General features: G+C 57.1%; 7 protein-coding genes across 7 annotated transcripts; 4 read left to right on the top strand and 3 right to left on the bottom strand.

Annotated features, from left to right (window-relative positions):
• Positions 1-55: 55 nt before the first annotated feature.
• N657DRAFT_644683 (Metallo-dependent hydrolase) lies at positions 56-1394 on the bottom strand. Its single transcript, XM_062792802.1, has one exon. The coding sequence runs from the start codon at positions 1366-1368 to the stop codon at positions 244-246; it is 1125 nt and encodes a 374-aa protein (XP_062648223.1). The 5' UTR covers positions 1369-1394; the 3' UTR covers positions 56-243.
• Positions 1395-1600: 206 nt separating this feature from the next.
• On the top strand, positions 1601-1759 carry N657DRAFT_571933 (uncharacterized protein; the record flags this gene model as incomplete). The annotated part of the gene is made up of 1 exon (XM_062788846.1): positions 1601-1759. A coding segment is annotated over one exon (159 nt), but the record flags the coding sequence as incomplete, so codon positions are not given.
• A 2096-nt stretch (positions 1760-3855) lies between these two features.
• N657DRAFT_571370 (NAD(P)-binding protein) lies at positions 3856-5164 on the bottom strand (the record flags this gene model as incomplete). The annotated part of the gene is made up of 5 exons (XM_062788803.1): positions 3856-3905; positions 3968-4137; positions 4197-4231; positions 4297-4406; positions 4471-5164. 5 exons carry the CDS (start codon positions 5162-5164, stop codon positions 3856-3858), a joined length of 1059 nt encoding a protein of 352 aa, XP_062648221.1.
• Positions 5165-5755: 591 nt separating this feature from the next.
• Positions 5756-7983, bottom strand: N657DRAFT_663497 (terpenoid synthase). The gene is made up of 2 exons (XM_062795188.1): positions 6419-7983; positions 5756-6330 (listed from the first exon to the last, which is right to left on the bottom strand). The coding sequence occupies exons 1-2, from the start codon at positions 7613-7615 to the stop codon at positions 6169-6171; spliced, it is 1359 nt and encodes a 452-aa protein (XP_062648220.1). The 5' UTR covers positions 7616-7983; the 3' UTR covers positions 5756-6168.
• Positions 7984-8085: 102 nt separating this feature from the next.
• On the top strand, positions 8086-8928 carry N657DRAFT_655682 (uncharacterized protein; the record flags this gene model as incomplete). The annotated part of the gene is made up of 2 exons (XM_062794627.1): positions 8086-8337; positions 8395-8928. The coding sequence occupies 2 exons, from the start codon at positions 8086-8088 to the stop codon at positions 8926-8928; spliced, it is 786 nt and encodes a 261-aa protein (XP_062648219.1).
• A 409-nt stretch (positions 8929-9337) lies between these two features.
• Positions 9338-10186, top strand: N657DRAFT_571804 (uncharacterized protein; the record flags this gene model as incomplete). Its single annotated transcript, XM_062788836.1, has 1 exon — positions 9338-10186. The coding sequence occupies one exon, from the start codon at positions 9338-9340 to the stop codon at positions 10184-10186; it is 849 nt and encodes a 282-aa protein (XP_062648218.1).
• Positions 10187-10460: 274 nt separating this feature from the next.
• On the top strand, positions 10461-12033 carry N657DRAFT_571371 (uncharacterized protein; the record flags this gene model as incomplete). Its single annotated transcript, XM_062788804.1, has 5 exons — positions 10461-10516; positions 10576-10860; positions 10923-11106; positions 11138-11309; positions 11366-12033. 5 exons carry the CDS (start codon positions 10461-10463, stop codon positions 12031-12033), a joined length of 1365 nt encoding a protein of 454 aa, XP_062648217.1.
• Positions 12034-14370: the final 2337 nt, after the last annotated feature.

The raw sequence follows: 14370 nt of genomic DNA, 5'->3' as shown, positions 1-14370 counted from the left end.
GCGACCTGCAACGTAGGGGCTCCCCGAGGACGAACAGCTCAGCTACCTTTGAAGCGTAATATTAGAAGTATCTGGATCTAGTTATCTAGTAAGGCAGCAATTCATCCCTCATAAGTCATTCCTCTAAGAAATCATTCCGGGTATTCGCTGAAGAATCTCAAACCCGCCAGCTGCAATTTGCGCTTCGCCCGCTCAACAAGCAAAACGCAAACTTGACTATCCGTACCGGCTCATCAACGAACGTCACGCAGTCCGTCGCTCAACGATCGGCTGCCCAATGGGCTTACCACCCACAAACCCGGCATTCTCCCCGCCGATTTGGAACACCCTCTGGCCCCTCACCCACGTCTCGTGGACCCGGCCGCGGAACGTGTGGCCCTCCCAGGGCGAGCAGCGGTTCTTCCAACGCATCTCGGCCGCCCGCAGCGTCCAGACGTCGTCGTCGTCAAACACGCAGATGTCGGCGTCCATGCCGACCCGTAGCCCGCCCTTGCGATGCGCCAGCCCGACCTGCTTCGCCGTGGCCTGGCAGCACATTCGAACGATGTCGACGATGGACGGCGCCGCGTCCCCGCGCGCGGCCCGCTGCGACGCCGTCGTGTGCAGGATCGGCAGGCCCAGCCCGACCGACGAGATGCCGCCCCAAGCGGCGAAGAAATCGCCTTGTTCTTTCCTGAATGGCGGCAGCGCGGGGGAGGCGGCGTCAGGGTTGATTAGATCCACGGCATCTTCCTCTGTCGTCGCGTTCTTCTTCTGCAGCTGCAGCAGCTGCTCCTCCTCCTTCTTCGGCATTGTTACGTCGATACCCGAGTCAAAGTGGTGCATGCCCGGCCGGGGTCCTTCCCGGTACACGGTTTGGAGATGAGGCGGTAGCAGCTTGAGCTCCGGGGTGCAGGGGGAGTGGTCCGACACGATGGTCTTGATGCAGCCGTCGGGGTTGGCAATCTCGTCCCACAGCCGGTCCTGGTTCGTCTGCGACCGGATGGGCGGGCAGCACTTGTGCCTGGTGTCGCCATCGGGTATGTCGTCGGACGCGAGGCCTAAGTAGTGAAAGCACGTCTCGGCCGTGATGTTGACGCCGCTTCTGCGCGCGTTGCGCAGGAGCGGAATGCATTCTGTGGCCGAGAGGTGGACGATGTGCAGGTGGAGTTTCGGCGCGAGGTTGGCCATGGATAGGATCTCCTCGACGGCGTAGGTCTCGAACGCCGGAGGGCGCGAGTCGAGGAAGGTGCTGTAGCTGTCGAGCTCTCCACTAGGCCGGAGCGGGGGTTCCGACTGCTGGACCGCGTCGCCTACTGAGGCGGTGATGGGAGGAACCATTTCGGCGTGGAACATCAGTGTGGTGGCTGTGTCCTTGAGCGTCGTCATTGCGAGTGCAATATCCTGCGCCGACACGGCAGGGAACTCTTCGACCTTTTCGCGAATTAATACTGACAAACTCAGCCCAGCAGAACGCCCTATCCATGCACTCACCCCTGAATCGATGAGAAAGCCCTTGAAGCCACGGACACCGGCTTCCACCAGGGGCAGCAGCTCGTGGGTATTTCCCGGGATAACACCGCCATAGAAACCGACGTCGACCCAGCACTGCCCCTGACTGGCGGCAAGCTTCTCCTTGAAGCCCATGAGGGTGGTGGTGGGAGGGATGGCGTTCAAGGGCATGTCAATGACGGTGGTGACGCCGCCCGAGGCAGCGGCCTTGGTACCTGTGTCGAAGCCCTCCCATTCCGTGCGTCCTGGCTCATTCAGGTGCACATGAGCATCGACCAACCCAGGGAGCAGGAGCTTGGGACTGTAGTCCTGATACAGGACTCCGGTTGGGAACGAGCTCCGAGGCAGAACCTGCGGGACTACAGATACGATCTTGCCGGACGTTACCGAGATGGCGATGGTCGCGGGCGTGAGCATGAGGGCGTCGTCTGCGAGAGTAAGAACGGTCCTCGAAGACGCCAAGACCACGATAGGCCCATCGTAGGGTACGTTCAGCACAGTCATGGTTGAGACGCAGGTTCTCACTCTCAGCGGTGGTAGACGAGAATGGGTAAGGGAGCGGGCTGGGCAGTGCTGGGATCGCAACACCGATCACTTCTGCTGCCGCAAGAGATCCGGCCTTATCTACCAGAAGGCTCGACGAGTTGGGTAGCTGATAAGGAGGATCGACCTCAAGAATCAAGCCAGGTTCTTGACGCACAACAACAGGGATGTCTAACGAGAGGTTATCACGCTGACGTCGAGGGCAGATAAGGTGAGCGGGAAGGGTCCCTCACGAGGCGGTCAGGGTAAGGTATGAGAGGATATAAGGGCAGCAGAGGGTGTGTCAGCTTGGGGTGGCATCGAAAAGACTCGATCAACTCGAAACGGCCGCCGCCGAAAAAGGGCACCGGACCCGCCCAACCCGAAGAAATTCCCATCGTATATACCGAGTATGTACGGATTATGTATTCTAATCCGGTCTAGATGCCATGCTGTGGCTTCGCAGAAGCGTCCTGCGACTGTGGGGTAGAACATTGGCGCTGCAACTGAAGGGAAGCATCGATGCCGTTGTCGGCGTCCAAAGAGGCCCTGCAGCGACTGGCTTATCCAGAAGTTCTCATTCGTCAGGCATTTGAGATCGGAAACAGCCGCCTCCCGAACTGTGTCGCAGGCCAATCGAGGCCAGAGGCTGCACAAAAAAACGTTCTGCTGCTCCACGAGTTCTCCATCGGGCCAGTTCCCCCTTCGTTTCCGTTTTGGGACGCCGTCCGAAGCTATCGTGAAGTTTCATGTTTCGATCGAGTAAGCATCGAGTAAGTCTATTCATCTGATTCGCCACCGCCGATCTGCCGGTACCTGACTGGAAAGGCCTGGTCCCTACAAAGTACACCGCAGCTCTTCATGGCCGACATGTCTGTGTTCCTTCCGTCCTGACCATTATCAACAGTCTTTGTACTGTACGCCGCTGCGTGTAAGCTGAAGCCCTCAAACGAGGTGCCTCTATATTTTAGCATGTGACCTGGTGCAAACAGTTTGCTGCTTCCCCCGTCTTGCTTGTCTTGACGTGCTATGAGGGAGGGCCCTTCGAGCAGCACCAGCAGATTCGGTGGAGTGGTGTTTGGGGGCAAAGGCGTGAAAAAGTCGTTCTCAGCTGACTCATGGTTCGGCATCACTCGGCGATGTGAACCCCGGGACCAATTCTTGCTCGCCCCACCCAACCCACTGCGGCTTGGCCCGGGCCCCGAAGGCACGGCATTACTACCGGTAGTGTGCCCCCTTGGTTCCTGGTGAGAGGTGATACAGAAATCAAGAGGACTTGATAACGACGGGCGAGGTGAGTAGTGGTTTCCTTCGCGATAGATAATTCATAGGTATTTCTAATGTCCAAGCCCTGGAGGAGAGTTGAGGCGGGGACAGGCACTTCAAGGGCTTATGCCGCAATATTTCAGTGCCCGGAACCAGACTACCTCAGGGTGATGTTGACGGAACAACCGCCTCGACGCGCGCATCGGCGCAGGCACAAACGAGCCCGCACGCTGAAGGGATGCCAGAAAGAAAATGCGATAGCCAATGTCTTGTTAGGACGAAAATTGTAACTTTGCCTATGTTACGGACTCGCGGGAGAGTGTAGATGGAGCCCAGGCTGTAGCCAGCCTCGGAAGTCGGAAAATACTCGGGCCTATCGACTTCTGATGGAATCTGTGTAGGAGGGTGCTGGCTAATCTGAGAAAGAGGTGAGACTTGTCCATGGGCTTAGGCACGTGTGCTGATATGCATGTAAGACGGAGGCAACTACCGGCATGGAGCAGGAGTTCCATCTCTCCCACCGATAGTGCTTATGTTGATTGACCGAATATGCCTCGTGGACTGCCGGCGGCTCCGTTAAAGTCGCGACACCTCCTCCGGATTCTTCACCTCGACCATGAGCTTGCCTATCAGGAGTCAGCGACAACCAGTTCTCCAGTCCTTTGCTCTAACTGTCTCCTCCACTTACCGATGTTGGCGCCCCGGAACAGCTGCTGGAGCCCCTCCTCGGCGGCCGCCACGCCACCCCTGACGATAGTCTCCTTTCGCTGGAGCTTGCCCTCGCCCAGCCACTGCGCGAGCTGCTTCAGTGCCGTACCATACTCGGTGGCAAAATCGAAGACGATAAAGCCTTGCATCCTGAAGGTCGCGGTCAGCGCTGGGAAGCCAGACGAGACAGATGCCATGCTGCGACTTACTTGATCCGCTGGGAAATGACATTGAAGAAGTTCCGCTGTGGTCATGCCGTCAGTACACGCAGCCGGGCCGGCAGGCTAAGTAAAGTTATTAGAAACTCACCGTCGGTCCCGACTTGGTCTCAGCGTTATACTGAGAGATACCACCGCACATGACGAATCGGGCAAACTTGTTGGCCCGACCCAGAGCCATATCGAGCTGCTCGCCACCCACTTGAGCCACTCTCCGTCAGCGTTCCGGTACACAGTCTGCTTTCGGGGAGGTCGTCCGTCTCACCATTGTCGAAGAAGACATCAATATAATTCGGCGTGGCCGCCTTGAACTTCTCCTTGAAATCCGGGTCCTTGTAGTTGAGCGCGACATCGAGGCCCAGCTCCTCCTTCAGCCACCGGCACTTCTCCTCGCTGCCCGCCGTGCCAATGACACGCGCGCCGGCAATCTTTGCAATCTGCGCGGCCACGCTGCCCGTGGCGCCCGCCGCAGCCGACACAACCACTGTCTCGCCCGCCTTGGGCTCCCCGATCTTGGTCATGCCAAAGTAAGCCGTCAAGCCAGTCATGCCCAAGACGCCGAGCAGATCCGTCACCTTGCCGCCCGTCCTGTCCAGCGGCAGCCTCGACGCCGGCTCGACGGCGGCCTCGGGCATGATGCCGACCTCGCGGATGCCCATGGTGGCCGTGACGATGTCGCCGGGCTTCGCCTTGGCCGAGCGGGACGCCAGCACGCGCGCGATGGCCCCGGCCCGCATTACCTCGCCGATCTGCACCGGCGGCACGTACGAGCGCCGGTCGTCGAGCCAGCCGCGCATGGCGGGGTCGAGCGACACATACAGGCACTCGAGCAGCAGCTCGCCCTCCTTCAGGTCCGCCTCGGTCGGTGCGTCGACCTTGCGCAGGCGGAAGGTCTTGCCAACCTCAATTTCGCCCTTGGGCCGTTCGGCGAGCTCCAGCTGAAGGGACTGTCGTGCCATGGTGGCTAAAGGTGGTGTTGGTGGTCCAGTACTGGAGAATCAGAAGTCGTAGATAGACGCGGTGGTGTCGAAGCCGACAATCGTAAGTGTGAGCCTCTTTTGTTTGGAGTTTGAGAGAAAGCGGGAGTTTCACAACTTCAAGAAAGTTTACCCGGGCAAGAAGAGTTGATGATGAAGTCTCTGGTTCTCCGAGAGCGGCCAAACTGTTCGATCCATCGTTCCCCGAGTACTACTTGTACTGCACCTGAAGTACTGACGTACTCGACTTGGCGAGTTGCACATTAGTAATAGTTCCCATGCAAAGCCCTGATCGCCATCCAGCATGTGCCTGCTTGATGGCAAAGAAGCTCCGCTGCTGCGATTTCGAAGCGTTACTTCGGCCGCCAAGCAGCTCCGTTTTTGACAACTCTGTGCCGAGGTTGGCACCGAATCCGGTTATGAGAGCCTCGGGGCTTGACCAACCCCGCTCCCCGAACACCGGTGCCTGTACGGATAAGTACACTTCATTCATGGGACGTAGACTCATGTGGGTTGTATTGTACAGAGAACTACCACAGTGTTTTTACCCATCGCTTCCCAAGTTCCTATGCCCCTCTGTCAGCGCTTGGTCGACCTGTTTTCTACGATGATGGCTAGGGGCGCACGACTCGCTGTTCGCTAAAAAGACAGAGAGCTGAGCATACTAAAGGCGCGAGTTCTAGCAGTTCTAGAAGAGTCTATTCACGAAAATGGAGCCCCAAACCGGAGTTCCTTCGGTCTGAGCTGAATTAGGAATGACAATCCGTCTTCCTCGCAGCGCCAGATAATGCACATCATCATACACATTGCGGCCTATCCAAGATGGCTTGGAGATGTCGAGACCGTCTTTCGCACACCGGGCACACCTTGGTACATGGGTGCTCCTCTAATATGTCTCATTCCCGTTCCCAATGTCTTCCAGCCAGTAGAGAATAGAGGAGTCGTCTCGTTAGTACAGTGCTCAAGCAGGCCTGAGGCGGAGGCTCTTATTTCTTTCTCTTCAACGTGTTGATGGCCATTTCGACTAGGCCATCCTTGGCCTCGCTGTCTGGGAACGGGCTGATCGCAGCAATCGCCTTTTCGGCGTACTCTTCGGCAAGGGCGCGTGTTTGCTCAATACCGTCGCTTTGCATGACCAAATCTCGCGCCTATTCCATGGCCGGTCAGCGTCATGCTTCTGATTCCCCAAAAATTTGGTGGGGGGGGGGGGAAGGGAAAGGGGGAGGATAAACTCACCCGTTCGACGTCCCCATCGTTTGCAAACTTCCTCCCTACCAAAGCCCCAAGTTCCGGTATCGTCTTCCAGGCGAATAATAGGGGGGCGGTCGCTAACCCGAGCTCGAGATCGGCTCCCGCGGGCTTGCCCAGCTCCTTCTCGCTGCGCGTGTAGTCGAGCAGGTCGTCCACGAGCTGGAACGCCAGCCCGAGATTCCTGCCGTAGCTGTACGCGGCGTCCACCGTTTGCGCATCAGCGCCGCCCAACAAGGCGGCCGCGCGGCAGCTCTTGCTGATGAGCGACGCCGTCTTGAGGTACGTCTTTTGTAGGTAGTAAGTGAGCGTGTCCTCGGACCACTTTGGGTTGGTCTCGTCGCGCGCCGTGTTCTTGAGCTGCATGAATTCGCCCTCGACAAGGTTCGCAATGACGGTGGCCAGAAGTTCAATCACCTCGGCGTGGCGCAGGCGCGCCAGCGCCACGGACGCCCTGCCGAGAAGGAAGTCGCCTGCCAGCACGGCCATCTTGTTTCCAAACTCAAGGTTCGCCGACGGCGCCCCGCGCCGCGACACGGAATGGTCGATGACATCGTCGTGCAATAGCGAGGCAGTGTGGATCAGCTCCGTGATCTCGGCCAACCTCCGCTGCGAGGGGAGGATGTCGGCATCGGCGTGGGCCGGTTCGCTCTCAATGCCGGCAGCAGGGTTGAAGTCGGAGAGAATGGATAGCGGGGAAATGGAGGTGTCGATGCCAGCCGAAGCCTGTAATGTCGCCTGCTGGCGTTGCGGCGCCTTCGGACAGAGCGACGTCGCCCGCGACATGAGCAACACTATGAGCGGCCGGACGTGTTTCCCCTCTGCCTGGGTGTAGTACTTTGCAGCGCGGTCGAGGGAAGGGTGACCGGATCCGAGCAATTTCCTGATATTTCCCGTCAAGAACTTCATCTCCTTCGCTACGATCCGGAGAGGGTCGACGGAGGGCATTTCGCCCTTGGCTGCTCGCGTGATGGCATTGGACACGATGTTGCCGGCGACCGAGACGGCGGCAGCCCACGCTGAAGGCCTTGGTCGTCCCGAGTGAAAGAGGGCTCTAGGCCGCGGTATCTGGACGGCGAGCGTCGCAGTCCTGAGGCATTCTGAGCACGTCGACGGCTGTAACCGAGGAAGTCGTGCGGCGCGCCCGACTCGGCGAACCACAGAAGACCCCGTCCCGAGCGGCATTTCCTTGTGCGTTCCTCCTCGGGTAGAGCCAATTGACTGCGAAGCGTCAGGATTTCGTCGTCTGGCGCATCTGGGACAATGTCGAGAACTTATGCGGGCAAGAGCGCGCAATTGGGTCCAAGAACATGTCTGACTGAGCTGATACGCACGTGGATCCCGAAAACTTCCTGTCCGAAGTCCGACAATTTTTTGGAGATTAGCGCGCTGTGGCTTGACGGTGAAACATGCTGTGGTTCCGATGCGTCCATGTGGCTGGGTGGCCGAGTCTCAATCGTCTCCACTCGCCGCGTTGCGCATGGGTCAGACCGACCGACCTACCAGCCTGTCATCCCGTCCCTTCATCAGCCTGTGACTTACCTTAGGCCTGCGGGCTCAGTGTTGCGAGAGAGATCTCGACCCGGGCCGTCTCGACTTGAGATCCGTCCCATACCATTGTCATACCTTTGTCGGCCACAATGGTCTTACTTACAATGACTCCTTCCATCGTGGAAGGCCTGCAGACGCTAAAGCGGCATGCCAATCAGGGACTAGCAGTGATGCCAGCACAAGATGATCATGAGCCGTCGCTGAAGGACCCGACTGTCGGCAATCCCATTTCGCACTTACAGGTCGTGGATCTTTGGAGCGCCCTCAAGGTTGCAGGAGCCGGAAGATGGAGCCTGGAGGTGCTTCTGAAAGGATCCAAGGTCTACGTACCACCACCGCCGCCGAAGGCTGAGCCGGTGAGTTAGGTTGTCTTGCAGAAGCAGTTCGCCTCTCTTGAGCTAACACCATCAAAGTCGGACGAATACAAGGCTCTCATGGCCCGACTGCGCCGCGAACAGGAGCAGCGGGAATACGAATGCATGACGAATCCGCTGCCGCCGACGGAGACCTTCGCTCAGCGGTTTCCCAACGGGGCAAACATGGCCCAAGCCTTCGCTGCAGTGAATCGGCCGAGCAGGGAGGTCGACATGGGCGATGACGACGTGACGTATGGCGACGTGCACCGCCAACTGATGCTGATCCTCAACTTTGTGGCCAGCATCCTTGGTGTCGCCGCCACCCTTTGGATCTTGGCCAGGTGGTGGAGCACTCCCGCTCGGTTGTTTCTGACCATGGGCGGGAGTGCTCTGGTCGGGATCGCCGAGGTCGCTGTATATTCAGGATATGTATGGCATCTCGGCATGGCCAAAAAGAAAGACCAGACATTGAAGGAGGTCAAACAGATCGTTCAGTCATGGACTTTGGCGCCTGATGGGGACGAGGCGGTCGCAGTTGGTGGGGGAGCTGGGACTGGAGACACAACCCTTCGGAGACGATTGAATGAATGAGTGTAAGAAATTCTTAAACTGTTCTCGCATGCAGTATCATCGCATCACGGCATATGGTTGACCGCAGACTTCGGAGTGTGGCAATTTCGATGTCTTCTTGAGCTGTTGCCATCTGACGGCTTGGCGGAACAACAGGGGTTGCCGGCCCCACGTCATGCACATCACCAGACGCACTGGCCTCTGACGCGCTGGAACGCGTCTCACTAAAAAACGCGACTGTGGCCCTCTTAAACGTGCGGGGCCAAATTGGTTGATTCTGGGCTCAGCGCAACACAGATCCAACAGGCCGACGTCTCCGCTGCTGTGCCGCCTCTGAGATATTCCCGATACCCTTCTCGTCTCATCCACAAGTAGTTTTGACCGGCGATATCGGTTTAGCCACCGCCCTCGCCTGGATGCATGCGCAACGATGTCAATCGACCAACCAGCAACTGATCTCTTTCGATCCCTTTTACCGGCGACTCCAACCTCTCGATCCCGCAAACCGCCCTCACGGACCTACAGCAGACGCTCAGTCCCGCCAAAGGCGAGTGGCGATGAACCGCCGAAAATTGACAGAGAGCCAGGCGCCACAGCCCCGGATCCGGGGCGAGGAAGATCGCCAGGGCAGCCACCTGTGCTTTCAACGGAGAAACAAGCCGAACAGCTGAATCGCTCGGGCCGAGGATCGATCCTGGCCTACTTCAAGCCTGTTCCCTCAAATTCTGACAAGGCACAATCTGAAGCATTTTCTTCTGACCCCATCGAGCCCCCACCAACTTCGTCGACTTCGCCGCCGTTGCAACCGAGAAAGCGAAGACGGCTGACGACGCGGCCGCAACTCAGCGGCCTTTGTCAACAGTTGAAGGACGATGGTCGTGACGGGACCGATCCTGAGGATGACTTGGGCGAGAAAAGTAGAGTCAACCGACCCAGAAGTCCACTAAGAGACGAGACCACCGCCCCTGTTATTACGGGTGGTTCAGATTGCACCATGCGACCAGCATTGAGCGAAGTGGCAGCCAACACCGTGGATTGCCAGGAGGGCTCACAGCGCGCTTTGATGGAGGGAATGATGAAGACCAAGAAGCAGCCAGGGAAAAGGCCAGCAAGAGACATGACGCAGACGACACTCAGCCTCTCCATCAACAAAGAGCCTGGCTTCACAATATGCGGTGTTTGCGACATTCTGTACAACCCGCTGAATGAAAAGGACAAGAGAGAACACAGCCGGCGACATGCTGCCTATTCCCGAAAGAGACGGCGAGCGACAACATGATGAATCTAAAGCACGGCAGTTCGCTTTTCAAGAGTCGATTGTATTAGGTTATGCAATATCACTCGAGTCACTGGAAGCGTTTCGCTGGGAACTGGGCAGAATTGTGGGGCTGTTACATCATGAATCTGAAGTCGGGACTACCAGCATTCCGTCCGGAGGTATGAACCGGGAATTAAAGGACCAGGTATAGAAGCGGATTGTCACTGGGCCCGTTGCCTCTTCGGTTTGTAAAATGTCTCATTGATCCGAATTAACTTCAAATCTGTCAAGCACAATGGTACATCAACACGGCGACCACAGCGAAATTCCGCACAAGCATCGCGTCGACAGGTAAGCTGCAGCAATAGCTCCTGATTTTGCCCTGAAAACGCTAACGACTCGTCTCTCAGACCCGGTGCTTGGTTGCCCGCTGACCACCGTGTCCATCGTGAGTGGCTGGGTCGCCAAATTGACCTTGTCGACAAACATGGAGAGAAGGAACTCATCCCAGTGTTGCGCGAGTTCAAGGAGTTGATCGAGAGTAACCCCCGCATTTACATGTACTTCACCGAGATGTGGGATGAGATTCCGTCCAAGCCACCGTACCAGAATGATCCAACGGGGAAGTCCCAGATTCGGAACTATCACCACATGCTTCAGGTTCTGAACTATGTGTTCGGCCGTGCACCTGAGTGGTATATACTTCTTTCACATTCACGTTTGAGCATTGGAACCGTTGCTGACTGACTTCTATTAGGACGGATGCGGCCGCGAGCGTAGGCATGGTCGGAGTTCCGATGGCGGCTATCTTTGACTACGCAATGGGCACGCCAAGCGGCCATGCAGCCTTTCTGGATCCAGATGTCAATCGCATGTTGAAGAAGATCCTCAACGAGTGGGGCAAGTACCTCAAGGTATGTTCTAATCTCACGCTCAACACGGTCCTTGAGGACCAGCCGCTGACCTTGGCAGTCCCCGGAGTCAGCAGAGGTCCTGGGCGACCACCGAGCCGGTTGGTTTGGGGAGGTGGGCTACAAGGACCTGATGGAGGTGGCCAATGCCCCCAACAAAACGTCCTTCGAATTTCAGGACATGTACATCTGCGAGCCGTCAGAGAAGCATTTTGGCTTCAAGTCATGGGACGGTAAGTTCTCCTGCTCTAGCATCAGTTATCCAGTACATTTCCTAACGGTGCCCTAGACTTCTTCACTCGCAAAATAAAAGACTCTGCGCGGCCAGTCGTCTCTCCCGACGACGACAATGTCGTCGCCAACGCTTGCGAGTCAAAGGTATTCAACGTATGCCGGGACGCCAAGCTGCGTGACAAGTTCTGGATCAAGGGGCAGCCGTACTCCGTGGTCGACATGCTCGGCAACGACCCCTTATCGAAACAGTTCGCGGGCGCCACCGTCTATCAGGCCTTCCTCTCCGCTCTCTCCTACCACCGGTGGCACGCGCCGGTCTCGGGCAGGGTCAAGCGCTGTTTCGTGCGCGACGGGACCTACTTTAGCGAGCCGCTGTTCGAGTCCTCGGCCGATGGGGGCGACATCGACACGGGAGGCATCAGCGTGGCACAGGGTTATCTCTCGGCGCTGGCGACGCGCGCCATCATCTTCATCGAGGCCGACAACCCGGCCATCGGGCTCATGGCCTTCATCGGAATCGGCATGGACGAGGTCAGCACCTGCGAGATCACGGTAACGGAGGGGCAGCATGTCAAGAAGGGGGACGAGATTGGCATGTTCCACTTTGGCGGCTCGTCGTTCTGTCTCCTGTTACGGAAGGGGGTCAAGGTAAGGGGGTTCCCCGAGCCTGGGAGGAAAGAGAACGTACCGGTGCGTTCTCGGCTAGCGGTTGTCGAGCCGTGAACCTTGGGGGCGGTTGTCGGTGTCGGTGTGCGGCATCGGGCAGTGATGCACTTTTAGTTAAAGAGCTACGGATAGTGACTTGAAGTAATGTACCCTAGCAGTCATTTCTAATTAGAGCTGATCCTTCATGATCTTTAATGTAATCATCAGGCTGCAAAAGCTGGAAGTACCCTCCCGCTTCTTTTGATGAACCTGGCAACCCCATGCATCATCCTTGTGCAACCAGGAGCTGCCGTACGACCAGCACACTGAAACCGCAATTGTTCCTGACTCGCGCCCAAAGGGACCGGAGAAGCAAAGCACTCATCCGGGGCGTGTCAGGAAACTGACCTGACATCTGATGAAGCCCAGGACCGGTGTGACAATTCGCCGTCTCAACGAGGCAACACAAGTCCTCCGGCTCTGTTGCTGGCTGCATCCGGACGTATTGATTGGTGTTGACCCCGCCGTGGCGCTGGGCCGTCACTGACGAGACCCGCCTGTGTCTCTGCTGCCCACACACCATGCTTGATCATGTCCTGCGTGCGCTGAGATGTCGACGAAGGTATCCCGTACATGTAGGTCCAGAAGTTTGACATGACGCAGCAGGATGTATCAATCGGTACCTATCTCCCTGCCCTCCGTGATAGTTTTTGAATCGGGATCGGTGCGCATATGGAGTGGTGTGCACTGTCAGCTCACGAGGCCAGCGGGCTCACTGGGACGGCAGGTCACCAGGAAGGCCATGAAGCGCACCTCACTCTCACAGAGTCTGCGAAGACTGCGGACGTATATTATACCCAAACCCATCCAACCGTATTTTGAGGACTTTGTCCGCCCATGAGGCTGCGGGAGGCCGCCCGGTGTGACAACATGCGGCGGCTTGGTAGCGGAGGCTACACGAGAAGTTTCATAGGACTGTTGAAGCCCGCCCGGTGTAAGAAAAGGTGACTTTATGGGACCTTTCTGCTAACAAAGAGAAGGAATATGGACTGAGATGTGACGGTGCCATGCGCTTCCACTCAGTTCGCGGCAATGGAGACCGGTGTCGAGTCGCCTACCGGAATCTTTCCATGTCTACTTGTAGAGGTGAATCTCCCAGTCAAACCCATCTCGGTGGCTTTGGGAGAATACCAGCACGGGGTGAGGAAAGGCTGTCAAGATGTCTCCATTAAACCGGCCTGTGCCATATCCGGCTGCCAGTCCCCGGAGGTTACACCGGTATGTCGCTGTAGGTTTGACAGTCCCAAGAGGTCGGTTGAGCTGCAGTGTAGCCTTTCGTGCTTTCTCTGTGCAACTCAGAACACTGAGATGACTGCTGTTGTCTGTCGGCCTCGGCTCCTCATTTTGGAGGAGCTTGATGCTTGACTCGAAGCACAGACAGGCTCCTTCTTGGGTTCGAGGGCTCCGAAGAGCTTCAGTGAGTTAAGTACATATCCGAAGAGAGTTGAAGGCAAGAGGTTCAGACCTAGCGAACGACGGTATACGATCGCCGAAGGATGAAAGACAAATGGTAGCTCGACCTAAGGTAAGTTCCGTCCCGAAACAGCCAAGTGCATTTGAGGTAGCAAGACCCGTGCATAGTGTGGTAATCGGCGGTTCAGTTGTCAGCATCCATTCCTTCGGCCAGGCCTTGACACTTCCCCACGGAACTGGTTGCATTGGGCCGAAACACTTGAACTGTGAGCTTGTGTTGGAGTCGACATGGGGGGAAGAGAGGCAGTTCGTCACCCTTAGCTAGGGAACTGCTCTGGCTTCCATCCCGTCTAATTCCATGGCCGAGTTCGAGTTGGACGGAACCTCCAACAGACCGGACATAGATGTGCTGGCACACACCAACCATGCTATACCGAACCTCCTGTATTCGACTGAGATGTTACCTGTCGGTAATAGCTGTGATTTTGGGTGGGCTGTGCCGGGTCGATGGGCAACACGGTGCTCAGGTTTGGCGGCTCAGTTCCAGATGCAGATGTCGAGTCCTGTGGCGCGGGGACTTGTCGGCAAGGATCGGGGAGGTCTCGAGACAAGCCATGATCCCGGTGATACTCCCCGGCTTGGCACCGTATTGTATGAACGGTCTTGGAGGGTTGGGCCGATAGTTCGCTCGTAGTGCCGATTGGCCATGAGAGAGTGGTCATTCAAGGACGAGTTCCAGCAGTGGTTGGGGTTTCCGTTCCCCGGGCAAGTCGGAATGATCGGCCTGCAACATGCCTCCGTAAAACCTGATGTAAAATATGTCGATCAAGCAAGCATTGCTGCGGTAGAGGCCGGATCCTTCTAGAGGGGAGTGGACATGTCGACGCGATGGTGTGGGCGTTGGGAGCCTATTCATGCACTACACGACGATGACGCGTTTGA

This window comes from Parathielavia appendiculata (genome assembly GCF_033297405.1).
Source record: "Parathielavia appendiculata strain CBS 731.68 unplaced genomic scaffold N657scaffold_5, whole genome shotgun sequence".
In the NCBI taxonomy this organism is placed as follows: Eukaryota; Fungi; Ascomycota; class Sordariomycetes; order Sordariales; family Chaetomiaceae; genus Parathielavia; species Parathielavia appendiculata.
The sequence above is the reverse complement of the archived record's forward strand: the minus strand, read 5'-3'. Positions and strand labels throughout refer to the sequence as shown.